The sequence below is a fragment of the Lipotes vexillifer genome, unplaced genomic scaffold, assembly GCF_000442215.2.
Source record: "Lipotes vexillifer unplaced genomic scaffold, Lipotes_vexillifer_v1.1 scaffold23, whole genome shotgun sequence".
NCBI classification, from domain to species: domain Eukaryota; kingdom Metazoa; phylum Chordata; class Mammalia; order Artiodactyla; family Lipotidae; genus Lipotes; species Lipotes vexillifer.
The window spans coordinates 3,178,328-3,191,712 of NW_006796283.1; the positions used below are offsets into that span (position 1 = coordinate 3,178,328).

A 13,385-nucleotide genomic window follows, 5' to 3' on the forward strand; every position below is an offset into this window, starting at 1 on the left:
GGGGGGGGGGGGGAGGGGTCCTGCCTCCTTGGCCACCCCCTCCCCCTGCAGGCAGAGCCTCTGTGGCCACCCGTCCTTGGCCCCATCCCCCCACAGCACGCCCCAGCCCCCGTGCCTCGGGCAGATGGCCCTGGCATCCATCCGGCTGTCCCAGGTCCACCCGTGGTCTCTGTGGGGCTGGGAGCTGCTGGGTGCAGCGGGCGCCAGGCCGTCCACCCCCAGCCCCGCGAGCGCTCGCACACGTCCAGGTGCTCAGGCTGGAGCTGCCCGAGCCCCTCAGGGTGCTGAGATGCCCCTCCCTTGACTCAGCAGTTCAGCTTCTAGGAATCTACCCCCGGAAAATAATCTCAGCGCGGACAGGCGTAGGGTGGTGGGGGTAGTCATCACAGCCGTGTGGAAGATAGCGAGCCATTTATTTTTTTATTTCTGCTCTGGTCGGCAGAATTTCTCCAAGAAAGGGGAGAAATGATTCTAAAAGAAGCAAATTGCACACAGATACCCACGCTGCTTTGCCCGTGCGTGTGTCTTCCCACGAACACCCAGACCTGGGGCTGATGTTGGTGCAGCCCCACCGCCGCCCACCACCTCCCCTGGTTCCTGGGCCCTGGCCGCTTCAGCCAAAATTCTGCCGCCCCGGCCCCTCCTTGCTGGGTCTCAGAGGGAAGGAGCAGGGACCTTGGCGGGTGACAGCACCGGGTCCCGAGGCTGAGACCCCGGTGGGGCTCGGCTGTGGCGGTGGCGGCACAGTGCTCGATCGAGGGCCCAGTGGGGGAGCCCTGGGGGTTCCTGGGCGTGAGGGAGCTGTGTCTGGGGTGGGGACCAGCCTGGGCCCGGTCTGTCCTCCAAGCCTCCTGCTCCCGGGCCCCTGCCCAAGCATTACTCCTCACTGTCTCCCCCTGAAGGGGCAGGAAGGACAGAGCCCTGGACAGGGGTCGGGGGCCTGGGCTTGAGCTCATTCGCCCCATCGCACTGTGTGGCCGGGTCCCCTCTGACCCTCGGTCTCCTCGTCTGCGAAGGCAGGGAACAACCACCCCTTAGGGCATGTGGTGATTTGAGGACTGAGTCATCAGTGCCCTGAGAGCAGGTGTCTGCTGGTTCCACACGCTGCAGAGAGCGCACACGGCTTACGAGAGGGGCTTTAGCAGTTCCCTCGTGCTGGTCATCCTCAGGGGCCCTGGGGCCCAGTGTGCCAGTTAGAGCCGTGGCACCTTGGGCAAGACGTAGCCCTCCCCGGGCTCAGCCTCCTTTGTGGGTGGAGCAGTCAGGGCACTCATAAAGGATCCGCAGGAGTTCAGGGCCCATCACCTTCTCTGGAAGGAGCTTCTTATTCCCTAAAGGGCCCGTCCTGCGGGGTAGTGCAGTGTCAGGACGTTCTCGATGGTGTTGGCCAACCGCAGTGCCCACTGCTGCCCCTTGGGCGGGGGTGGGACGGGACTGGCCCGAGGCTGGGGGCAGCACCGAGGTCCCGGCAGCAGCAGGACGGGGCGCCCTCCCTTTACCCCCTCGACCACCCGGCCTCCGCCCAGACCCTCGTTTGCCCTCATGCCCACCCCTCCTGCCCATCTGCAGCAGAGAGCGCTCCGAGGGACAGGAGGGTGGGGCCCGGGGATACAGGGAGCAGGGTGGGCCGGCCGGGCCAACTGAGAGGCGGTGAGCTGGAGGCTGACCGGAAGGAAGGGCCCTCGGTGGGTGGCGGTGGCTCCTGGAAAAACAGGGCAGGGGCCGGGAGGCCCAGGCTGATAGGAGCCTGATAAGCTGCTTGCACAGGAGGTGTTTTCTTTACCTTATCTCACCGGTCCTGCTTCCAGCCCACCCTCCAGGACCAGGCTGGGCTGGGGAGAGCCAGGGGCCCCCACCCATCCCTGTTCTCAGTCCGCAGGGTCTCCCAAGACCCAAAGGGCCAGGGGCTGCGGGGGCCCTCCGCCCACTTCACAGGTGGGAAGGCTAAGGCCCAGAGACCCAGGGCGCTTTTTGTTTTTTAAGCTTTTTGAGAAGGCTGGAGAGACCTCAAGGCCTCCCATTTTGAGGCACCCGTGGAGCCGCGGTGCTCAGGCTCCGTGGGACGGCGGGCAAGGCTCTGACCCGGGTGGGGATGGTGAAGGGGCCGTCAGAAACCTGGTGTGGGGCTGGGCCCCATGCTGCGCTGTTGGCTATCCCCAGGCGGTCCCAGCTCCACCATTAGCTGGGGCCAGGGTTCAGCCCGATAAAGACAGGCTCTTGTTCTGTGTCACAAAATCAATAATCCTCAGCGATGTCCCGGTGATAGGAGAAGTTCACGGCACCAGCTGGCGGGGGCGGAGTGGGGGTGGGCAGGGCCAGGGCTCCAGAACCTGGGGGCCACCCGCCCTGCCCGGCCATTACCCAGCTGGCTGGTGGGGCCGATCCACAGTGGACTTCAGGCCCAGGGGCCAGCGTGTCCTCCTCCTTGCCCACCCCCCATGCCGCCTCTTTGCAGATGGGAAGCTGGAGCCCGAGGTGAGGCTCTGGGCCTCTGTGCGTCCCGGGGTCAGGGGAGGTGAGAGCAGACAGGAGGAGGACCGCCCCCGCCCGCCCCCTGCGCAGCCCAGCAGGACCAGATGCCCCTTCTCCCAGGTCTGTGGCTCGTCAGCAGGGCCCGGGCGTCCAGCCCCAGTTCCGCCTCTGGCCGCTGTCCTCTAGGCTCAGGTGCTCACGGGGGTCCACTGGGCCCAGGCGCTTTTAGGACACAGCTAGCTGACCGTGACCCTGGCCCAAGGGGCTGACATTCTAGCGGAGAGACTGGGAGTCAGTAAAATACACACGTGGACTCCATGGTGCTGGATGTGGTAGCAGCTCAGGGCACCGCAAGCCAGCAGAGGTGGGGAGGGGCCGGCAGCCGATGGCGTCGCCCCCAGTGCACGCGTGAGGGAACTCGGGAACACAGGTCCAGCCAGGGTGTGCCCCCGGGGGGCCCTCCCCAGCCTGGGCCCTGTGACAGGCACCGTGCCTGGCGCCCATTGGCCCACGTTGGGCTGGCCGCAGTGCCGCCCTGCCAGCCCCCTCTGCCGTCGGCTCCAGGAAACTCGCCTGCCTGCCGGCTCCACCCCACGCTCGGGCTGCCCCGTGTGACACCGCCACCGGGCAGAGCCTGGCAGGAGAGCGGAGGCTGACAGGCAGCAGGCGTGGGGGGCAGGTGTGTCCCACCCCGAGGGAGGGCCTTGAGAGGTTCTCTCAGGTCTGAGCTCTGGAACCCTCTCCAGTCCAGCCCCTGCCACTGGCCACTGTGAGTGCAGGGTCTGTGGGCAACTTCTTAGGAAGGACGTTCTGGGCTCGAAGCCCTCTGAAAACCTCTGGCCTGGAATGAGAAGGCCACCCCGTCCAGGCAGGCTCAGGCTCTGCACAGCCTGCCCGGCTCGGAACTCAGGGGGCTGGGCGCCGGCAGAGGGCACCAGGGCCAGTGGAGAGGCGTGAGACTTCCCCAGGCGGGGGTAGGACCAGGGACATCCAGGGGCCGCCGGGGGCAGCTCCCAGGAGCGTCCTCTCTTCTAACGTTCCCCGTCAGGGATATGGGCGTCCATCCATCTTGGTCACGGTCACAGCTCCAGAGCCGGGCCCTCAGTAACATAAACAGCACAACAGTGACGCGGGGAGCTTGGCCGCAGGATGGGCGCGGGCTGGGGCGGCATCTTAGGGAGAGGTGTTCACCGTCCGAGGGCAGCAGCCGGCGCTGGGCTCCAGCAGGTCGTGGCCCTGCGGGAACCAGAGCCTGGCTCGGCCATGGTGTCTGCTTCCCCCCACGAGGCCAGAGATCCCAGGCCATACGTGACATCCGGTATTTAACCTGTGACAGCCAGTCCCCATTTTCATGTGTGCCGTCAACTCATAGCTCCCCGGCCCCTCCAGCTTGCTCTCCCAATTCCGGTCCCTCCTGCCAGGGTCCGGGCCCTCCGAGGGGCTCTGTGGGGACGCCCAGGCTGGTGGAGACCTCACCCAGCCCCAGAGGGCGCTTGGAGGACTCACAGCTCAAGTGGCTTTGCTCCTGAGCCAGCTCTCACGTGCGCCCGCAGCTCCCGCGGCCCGTCTTCCCTGGAGGGCGCCCGTCAGCTTGTTTCTTCCATCTAGGCTGTGCTGCCTGCCGTGCGGTCGGGGTCCTGGGGCCAGGCCTGGGTGCAGGGCTGGCGTCGGGAGTGTTTCCTGCCCCGCTCGGCTCCGTTTCTGCCACCTGTGAAATGGGGACAGGATTGTGCTTGGGGTGCGGAGCGTCCAGCCCCTTGATGTGCCAGGTTTGCTGTGAGTGAGGGCACACTGCCTGCACTGGGGTCGTGGCTTTGGGGTCAGAGGGATCTGGGCTTCACTCTCCTGTGCTACTTGCTGGCCATGTGACCTCAGACAATCCCTTGCCCTCTCCAATTGCTTTCCTCAACTGGAAGAGGGCAGAAGAAACAGACCGCACCCATTTTTACCCCAAGCTTTTTTAACCATGTTCCCTTGACACTTTGTCCCCATGAGTCACAGATGAGAGCCTGAGTCCTTCCAAAGGCGCCGCCGTGGTCACTGGTGACGCCCAGGGTTAGGATCAAGCTCCGCCCCTTTTTGTTTCCTGATGTGGCGTTCAGGTGTGGCCTGATCCAGGGGATGGGCCAGTGCCCCATGGCCCCGGGTCTCCTGGTCCTAGAGCCCCAGGCTGCCTTGTTCCTGCCCTGAAAGGCAGGTCAGCTCAGAGAAAAGCCTGTCAGCAGCCAGGGTGGGAGTCTCGCCATGGCCTGGGCCTGGGAAACCAGCCCAGCTGGGAGAAGCCGCACAGCTCCGGCAGATGTGCGGGCCTCCTGCGGAGCAGCTGGCTGCCCACCATGCACAGTCCCACAGCCCTCCGCATGCCCCAGGGCCCAGGTCTCCCTCCTCGCCTGTCCCCAGCACCCCCTCCTCGGGGCCTTGTTGCCCCATCTGTAAACAGGAATCAGAAACGGGCCAACAGGGTGGAGCCCAGAAGTGGGGGTGTTCCTAGGAGCTGATGGGAATTTGCTGTCCGCTGGCCGTTTCTCTCCAGGCCCCATTTGCCCCCTACCGCCGGACCACGGGAGGGTCACACGCAAGCAGGGCCTCGCATCCACGCAGACGAACCCTCCCCTCCCAGCCCAGAGGCTCCACGACCACAGAGCAGAAGGGAGGGAGAGCAGCCCCGGGCCTTGAGTGTCCAGACGGGCCCCCACAGCCTTGGTGGCGCCCACCCCACATCGTCGGGCTCTTGCCTCTCATACCACCCAGGAGGTGGTCTCCTGTGCCTGCCCGGAAGCCCTGTTCGGTGTATCCACGTGATTAGGGCTCTGCCCCGCCATGGGCAGCAAACCCCACAGCGTACCGGGGCCGGGACACCCAGGCAGAGGGCTGCCGGTGGCTGCAGCTGTGTCCCGCTGCCGCGGCACTTGACAGGAGGCGAGCACGTGGTCACGCGGCACCACACCTGGGCTGCAGGAAGCCCCATCACTGCTGAGAGCAGCCACTGGTGTCGTGTTTTGGGGATGGGTCCCCCCAGGCCCAGAGGGGCTGAGAGCCTGGCCAGGGTTGTGCAGGGACTGCAGCTCAGCCCAGCCGGACCCCTGCCAACTTCCCTTGGTCACTGAGCACCCACCCTGCCGGGCCCTGCCCTTCGGCCCTGCACCTGTTGTGTCATGTGACCTTGCAACGCCCTGGGAGGTGGGCACTCTCATCCCTCACTTCACACAAGAGGAAGCCACGGGCAGGAAGGGACAGGCCCTGGTACTGACCCAGGTCCTGGAGCCTCGGGGCTGACGGGGGTCAGGCCTCATCCCCTGGCAGCTGGGTTACTAGGAGCTCCCTTCCCCCACCAGGCATCTCAGTCCCAGAAGGGCAGGGACAGCCCTGTTGCTGAAAGCTGCAGGACAGACACCACCTCCACCCCCTGTCCCCTTATCTCTCTGTCTTCCTAGGGCCTCAGCTGCCACCCAGTCAGGAGGGTCCAGTTGGGGGCAGGAAAACGGCTGGACTTGAGAGCTGGTGACCGTGGGCAGGTCCCACCACCCTCGGTTCCGGACCGTGGGGGGGCCCGGTGAGCTGCATCTGCAGTGGGAGGGGCTGAGCCAGCACATGAGTAAGCAGGCCAAGGGGACAGCGAGGCGGCTCGCCCCACCCCGCAGACCCCCACGGACCCCGCTGCCTGGTCCGCTGCATGACCTTGAGTGAGGTGCCTGCCCTCTCTGGGCCTGGTTCCACACTGGTGGAACCCGTTGCGGCCCACAGCCTCCCAGCCTGCCCTGCTCTGGGCCCAGGCCCTTGGAGACTTCTAGAGCCCTGCCGGGGCGGGGCCTGCTCACCCCTGGGCTTTTCTCTCCCCCTCTCCTTTTTCTCTCCCTTTTTTGTGACTTTTATCAAAGGCAAACAGCGTGATCCTGAGATAGGGCCACTCCCGACAAAGCCAGGGCCAGCTGGCCCCAGGGAGCCGCAGGGTGGGGTGGGGCGGGATGATGAGGCCGATTAGATAAGTGGGTGCTGGCAGTGACCCCAGGGTGGGCGCCCACACGCGGATCCCAGAGCCCACTGTCCAGGGCGGGGGCTGCCAGGCGGCTGGCCTTTGTACCCTGGAGGCCAGTGGCCATTAGCACAGAGCCTGGCCCTTGGAAGGAGGGGCCCGCCGGCAGGGCGCAGGAGGCCTCCCTGAGCTCACCAACACTCCTGCAAACAGCAGGGCTACCCGGTCAGCGCTGCCAGTCCGCCTGCGGGGCCGTGGCTCGGTGAACCTGGGGCCTAGGGTGGCTGGGCTTGGTGGGCCCCGGAGCCAGATGGGTCCGGGTTGGAGCCCTAGATTCTCTGTCAGAAAGGAGCTCAGGTCTGGTGGGGTGACTGCAGCCCTTGCTGCGCAGCCTGGAGCAGGTCTCTCGAGCTCTCTGGGTGTTATTGAAGGAGGGCGCCAGGGCTCCAGGGCGTGGGGCAGAGCCAAGTCTGAGGGCAGCTCCGTGCAGCCCTGGCGGGGCCGTAGGCCTCCGGACACCCGGGCGCCGGGGGAGAGGAAACGCGGGGCCAGCCGCGCCGACCGACAGGCTGTCTCGACTCTCGTAGCCACCAGCCCAGCAGGTGAACCGAGGCTCAGCGAGAGCTGGGCAGAGGCAGGACTCAGCCCGCTTGTTGACTGCAGACCCCATTTCTCCCAGCCGCCACCCCATCTGCTGGGCTCCCAGGATGGGGTCCTGAGCCTGGCCTGGGGCGGCGATGCCCAGTCCTGCCTCCTTCCCCTGGCCCCTCGGGACGCCATCGAAGGGTTTTAAGACCTAAACAGGTGTTTAAATCGCAGAAATATGCAAAGGCTGAATTTTCTCATCTGGATCCTCACAGATGCTTGGGGGTGAAATTGAATCCCAGCGCGGCGTATTTGCTCTGGAAACGACGTGTGTGGGGTTGTATGACAGAATAAATTAGGCTTTGTCCCGACGCCGTGCCGGTAGTGATGACCCGACCCCCGTGGGGAGGTCCACCCAGGCAGCGCAGGGCTTGCCCCCTCCTCCAGAGGAGACCAGGCTGCGGATGGGGAAACGTGAGGGCAGAGCAGGGAGAGTCAGCCCTGCAACGGGAGAGCGGGGGCTCGCCTGCCACCCCTCACCTCCCCTGCAGCAGCCTCTGCCCACCCTCTTCTCTGTCGTCTCCTGCCTATGACTAGGAAGACCCAGAAAAGGGTGTCAAGGCCCTGGCCAAGAGCATGCTGGGGCTCTGGTTCACATCCTACCTGCCAGCTGTGTACCCTGGGCCAGTTGCTTAACCTCTCTGAGCCTCAGTCTCTCCCTCTGTACGCTGGGGGGAATAACTGCGGCATGGCTGGGAGGAATCCCTGTGAATTATGCCAAGCGCTTGACTAAGGCTCGATAAACAGAAGCCAGGAATTGTGTTAGGACTGGGAGTTCCCAGGGCAAATGGCATCACCCCTGCTGTCCAGCTGTGGGGATGGAGGCCATGGTACAGAGGTCAGGGAGGACTCGGCCACGACCTCACCGGAGCTGGAATTCTCTGTGCCCTGCTCTGGAGCTGGGAGGAGGAAACAGAGACATGGGTCCCAGGAGGCTGCCAGGGCAGAGGACATCTCCACCTGGAAGTCCACCCTGATTGGCCCACCATTGGAGCTGCCGCCACCCATGTTTCCTGGGAGCCCTGAGGGCAGAGGCCATGCCTCCCTCAGCTCTGCCCCAGGTACCCACGTCGGGTTTTGTGAGTCCACAGACTGGGTTCTGGCCCCACCTCCGGCCCGGGCTCGCAGTGTGGCTTGAGCACTCCTGGGCCTCCCTGGGCCCCAAGTTTCCTGTCAGTGTGGTTGGGAGCTGACCACTTCCATGGCCACCACTGTCTAGGTCCCCCAGCTCTTTCAGAGGCTGTTTAAAAATAGCTGTGTCTTCCTGTCTGTCACTCTCCCAGCCAGCTCCCATCCCCAGCTCAGCATCTCCTGCCCCCAGCCCCTTCCTCACTCATTCATACTTTCATTCATTCTCAACCTTGAACTGAGCCCCCACCAGGTACCCAGTCTGCGAGGGGTAGGTGGCCTTGCTTCTCCTGACCCCCGTTCTTTGGGATAGAGTTTTATTTCTCATTGGGAGAGGGTCTCTGAGAGGTGCTAACTGGGCTTTAACACCTGCTTGACTGTGCAAGGGGTTGGGCAGGAACTGGGAGCTGGAAATAGGTTATCTGAGTGGATGGATGTTGAACATCACCAGGGCCACCATAGACAGTTGCACAGGTTGTGCACTGCACGAGGCACTGAATGAGCCGGGGCTGAGATCCAGCCATGTTCCCATCATGGAGCCAGGCATCTGCTATGGCCCTGCATCCACCCACATGGGATACCCTTTCTAATGTCCAGCCTCTCAGGGACGGCCTCCCCCGGACCAGGGAGGGGGCTTCCAATGGCGACCACTGCCCGATCCTCAGCCCACATCGCTCAGATCCCTGGGCTCCCTGCCTTTCCCAGGCCTCGACCATCCCCCAGCAAGCCCTGAGTGGTGGGTTCTGCCCTGTCGTGCAGAACGGCCGCCTTTATCAGGAGCCGTCCTCCCTCTGGTGGTGCGTGATACCCAGGAGATGGAGTGGCTGCCACGGGAAGCACCAGCCACGCTGTTATCTGGGAGCTGGGGCTGCCAGCCCTGGGGCGCGATTAGGGGCCACGGCAGTTTGTCTGTGGTGCAGCGTGGGCGGGTGTGGGGGCTCACTGGCTCTGCCCCTTCCTCTGGGGGGCTACCAGGACTGGGGATGAGCTAGGGCCAGGGCTCTGAGAGAGGGGCCTCAGGACCCCACAGGTGCAGGGAGCCAGGGGTAGACTGGGGACTTGGGGCTGCACCCCACCCCCACTCGCCCGCGGAGTGAACTGGGCCAGCCACCTCCAGCCCCGCCGTGTCCCTGAGTCTGTGTGGGACCTGGCCCGCACCGGGGAAGACTGGACTGAATTCCCCACTCCTCTGCCCCCCAGGAAGGTGGGCGCCGGCCTCAGATGGACGGCACTGTCTCGTACTGGGGGACCCAAGCCTGACAAGCCAGGAACAGGCCGTGGACACTGAAAGGAAAATATGTGACGGCAACAGAGGGAGTCATGGTCAATATCCCTGGCTCGTCTGTGGCCCCAGCAGCAGAACTGAAGTCCAGAAAGGGCGTGGGCCTCCCCGCTCCGGAAGGCCAAGTGTGGGCCGACCCCATGCGGCTTAGCGCAGGTCTGGCTGTCTGGATGGGCACCGGCCATGGTGTTGGGAAGCGGGATGATTCCGCCTTGACCCCACCGTCCTGAGGGGGCGGATGGGAGGGGGCAGGTGGTACCCAGCTCAGCCCACGGTGGGCTCCCCAGCCAGCCTCAGAAGGAGAGCGTGGACCCGTCGGATGGCTGGCCAGACCATTTGGATGGACAAGTGAGTGCCCAGCAAACCTGCCTTTAGACAGCCTCTCCCCACACGCCTACGCCCTGGGGCCAGCTGGGCGGGGTACCAGAGACCCAAATATACCCAGGACAGCAGTGGCCCGGGCTCAGATCCTGGCATCCCACTGCCAGCTATGTGGCCTCTCGGGGCCTCAGTTTCCTCATCTGTATTGGGCGGGGTGGGGGTGGGACCAGGAGAGGGCCGATATCATAGGGCCATTTGGGCAGGAACGGGTGACCGCATGCCGGCTGGCACCCTGCAGGCCCAGGGAAGGGGGGGCGCCATGGGCAGAGTCCTGGCTGGGACCCTGGCATCCTGGGTGCACAGATAGAGGACACGGCCCCTTGTGGGCGGGCTGCAGAGTGACATGGCCGGCCTCTGTCCCCCTCGCCGCGGGGGCCGATAAAGGGCGCCGCCTCCTGGCCACGTCCTGGTCCCCTGCCATCTTATCTGCCCTGGGGAAGACAAGAACCCAGTTAGAACATTGTAGCCGGGCCTCCTGGTGTATTTACACGTTATCTGTGCCATTAGGCCGGCAGTTATCTGATAATCGGGCCCATTAAGGCCACAGCCCGCCCGATCGGGGATCCAGGAAGCGGGGCCAAAGCAGCAGTGCTTGCTCGGGGCCCAGGCCAGGCCACGTGAGGCCTCTGTGGGCCCAGGCAGCCCAGGTGGCACCCGAGGCACAAGGCGGCCCCGCCTTCCTGGGCAGAGGGCGCGTGGCTTGCGGAGAGACCGCCCTGGGAGGGCATGGCCACCATCATCCCCTCGGCTTTGAGGACACTAAGGCTCAAGACGGCAGGTAACGTGCCAGGTGTGCGTCTCCCAGGGCGGCCCGTGCAAATTCACACCACCTTGGTGCCTTGAAACATCAGAAGTCTGCTCTCAGCTCTGGAGCCAGAAGTCCTGAATCAAGGCGTGGGCAGGGCCGCACCCCTTAGAGGCTGCAGATGCAGTGTCCCCCCAGCTGTATCCCACCAGTCCCCGCCCCGTCTTCAAGTGGACCTTTTCCTGTGCCTTTTCCTGTGTGTCTCTTATGAGGACATGTGTCATTGGCTGTAGGGCCTACCGGATAATCCGACGGTCTCACCTTGAGATCCGATCTCAGTCACACCTGCAGAGACCCTTTGTCCAAACAAGGGAACATTCCCAGGTTGCGGGCCACCGTCCAGCCCACCCCACAAGGTCACGTGGGTCGTGCGCTGAGGCCGGGCTGAACCTGGGAGCCCACCTGCAGACCCTGTGCGACCCCAAGCTCCCTCCCCGTGAGAAGGACTGTGGCGGGGCTCCTGGCAGAGGCCGGTCTGTCCACGCCAACGGAACCGAATCCTGCCGGGGGCCGGGCACAGATGCCACTCCCCTAGCTGACACAGGAGGCACAGCCCGGGCCACGCAAGCTGGCAGAGTCAGGGAGCTTGGCCCTGATCACAGCACAGGTAGCCGCGGCCCGCGAGCCTTAGGCCCTCAGCCGGGTGACAGGCCGCTCGGACAGGCAGCCGCCGACCAAGGGCCTCAGCAGGAGTTGGGTCCAGACCTTTCCAGAGAGCAGGCGGGAGTCCTGCAGGGAGTGATGCTGGCGCTACCCGAGCGCAGTCCGGCTGTGCCGAGGGCCTCTGCTGGCAGTGGGTGGGGGAGGGGAGGAACACTTGGCCCCAGGCCTGGCTCCCCCTGCTGGGCCCTGTGCTGAGATGCTAAGAGGATTGGGAGGTGCGGGGTCCCTGTTTCAGAGACGGGAGCCAAGGCGCAGCATTTCACAGCTGCCCACACAGGCGTGCTCTGCGGATTCTGGGGCTCAAGCTGATGGGAAGGGGCTGGGAGGACCATGTGGAGGGGACGGGAGGCGGTCTCATCGGCGTCATCATCCTCCCCTCTGTGCCTGCCCCCGTGTGAGGCAGTAGGGGTGACCCGGCTTCATGTGTGCGTCCTAGGCTGTGCAAGGCACACACGTCCCAATGCAGCCGCCAAGGTCCCGCCGAGCGGTGCGCCCACCTGCTCAGATGCAGCTGCAGGCGCCCCCGCTGTCCTATCTCTGCAGCCTGCCGTCCCCCAGAACAGGTCTCACTGCAGGGGCTGGCCTGGCCCCCAGGACCCGGCACCAGCCACCATCCCCGTAACCTGGGCCAGTACCACCCTCCCGCTTCTGCCCTCAGCCCCCCAACTGCTCCAGGGGGGGATGGGTGCCGCAGGATGGACTGGACCTTCTCACACCTCTGACATCTCTCCCCGCAGACGAGCTGAAGCTGCTGCTGCAGGACGGACAGAGGTGCGTGCGGGCTCGGTGCAGCCTCGCCGAGGGCCTGTCCTGGGGCCCATTCCGCGGGAGCATCCAGACCAGAACCTCGTCCCCCGGGCAGGCGGAACCGGTAAGGAGCCCTGACCCTGGCCGCAGCGGCCAGGACAGTGTCTGGCCCAGGGCACAGGCCCCTTCAGCCCCCTGAGCCGGGCCCGGGCTAGACTCCCGTGCAGGAGCAACTGTCACTCCATGTGAAACATGTCAGGAGATGCAGCCATGAGGTGTTGGGAGCAGGGAGGAGTTAACTGCCTGGGAACACAGGGAGGGCTGCCCAGAGGAGGTGATGCGGGACCTCTGGGACCTCGGGGTGACAGGGAGGGCTGCCTGGAGGAGGTGATGCGGGGCCTATGGGACCTCGGGGTGGCACAGGGAGGGATGCCGGGAGGAGGTGATGCGGGGCCTATGGGACCTCGGGGTGACACAGGGAGGGATGCCGGGAGGAGGGGTTCTCTCAGCAGGCACTTAATGAATGAGTAGAAGTTGGCGAGGCAGAGAGAGAGAAGGGCTTTCAAGGGAAGGAAGCAATAAGGAACCAAGTGGTGGGACTGGACCTGGCCTGTGGCCTGTGGCTGGGGAAGCAGGCAGGGGCTGCCCCCCGGCACTTGGCTTCACGGGTGGGGCCACCCCTCTTGGTAAGCGAGGTGGTTTTCTGTATACTTGGGGGCAGCTGCAACCAAGCGTGAGATATGCGTTGCGTTTCCGTGTCTGTGGGCCCCCAGACGACAGGGAGAGGGCGCTGCCTGAGCGTCTCTAGCGCGTGCTAATGACCACTGGGCTGTCGTTTGTCTCAGGGCTGCTGCTGAGCTGCTCTCAGTTGTTGGGAAGTAGGTGTGGCGTCCTCTTGCAAAGGGTACACATGCTCATTTTAAAATACATTTCGGCTAAGAAAGGGCGTTGATGTATGGGAAGCAAGCGTGGGGCAGTGGAATGGGCCCGTACGGTGTGGTGGGAACCGGGAGGGGCCTGTGCTTGATGAGAGTTCAGGAAGCACCTCCTAGCCATGGTGACGCTTGCCTGGAAGGCCGGGCAGCACCCGGGTTGGTCCCCTCAAGCCCAGGCTCAGGTGCCCCAAATGTGCAGGCACAGCCATGGCCTGGGCGCTTCTGATTCCTAACGTGGCATTCAGGTGTGACTGGATCCAGGGTACACACTGCTGGCAGGTGCCCTGTGATGCTGGGCCTCATGGGCCTCTGATGGGCCTTCAGTGGCAGTGGCGGGGCTGTGGGGGGGGGGGG

General features: G+C 64.8%; 1 protein-coding gene across 1 annotated transcript in view; it reads left to right on the plus strand.

The window, feature by feature from the left end:
* Positions 1-13,385, plus strand: part of ZFPM1 (zinc finger protein, FOG family member 1) — a 44,565-nt gene that overhangs the window by 13,329 nt on the left and 17,851 nt on the right. Inside the window, exon 4 of the mRNA XM_007468470.1 lies at positions 12,087-12,220. Within this exon, the coding sequence (XP_007468532.1) occupies positions 12,087-12,220 (134 nt within the window). The remainder of the gene's footprint in view (positions 1-12,086; positions 12,221-13,385) is intronic.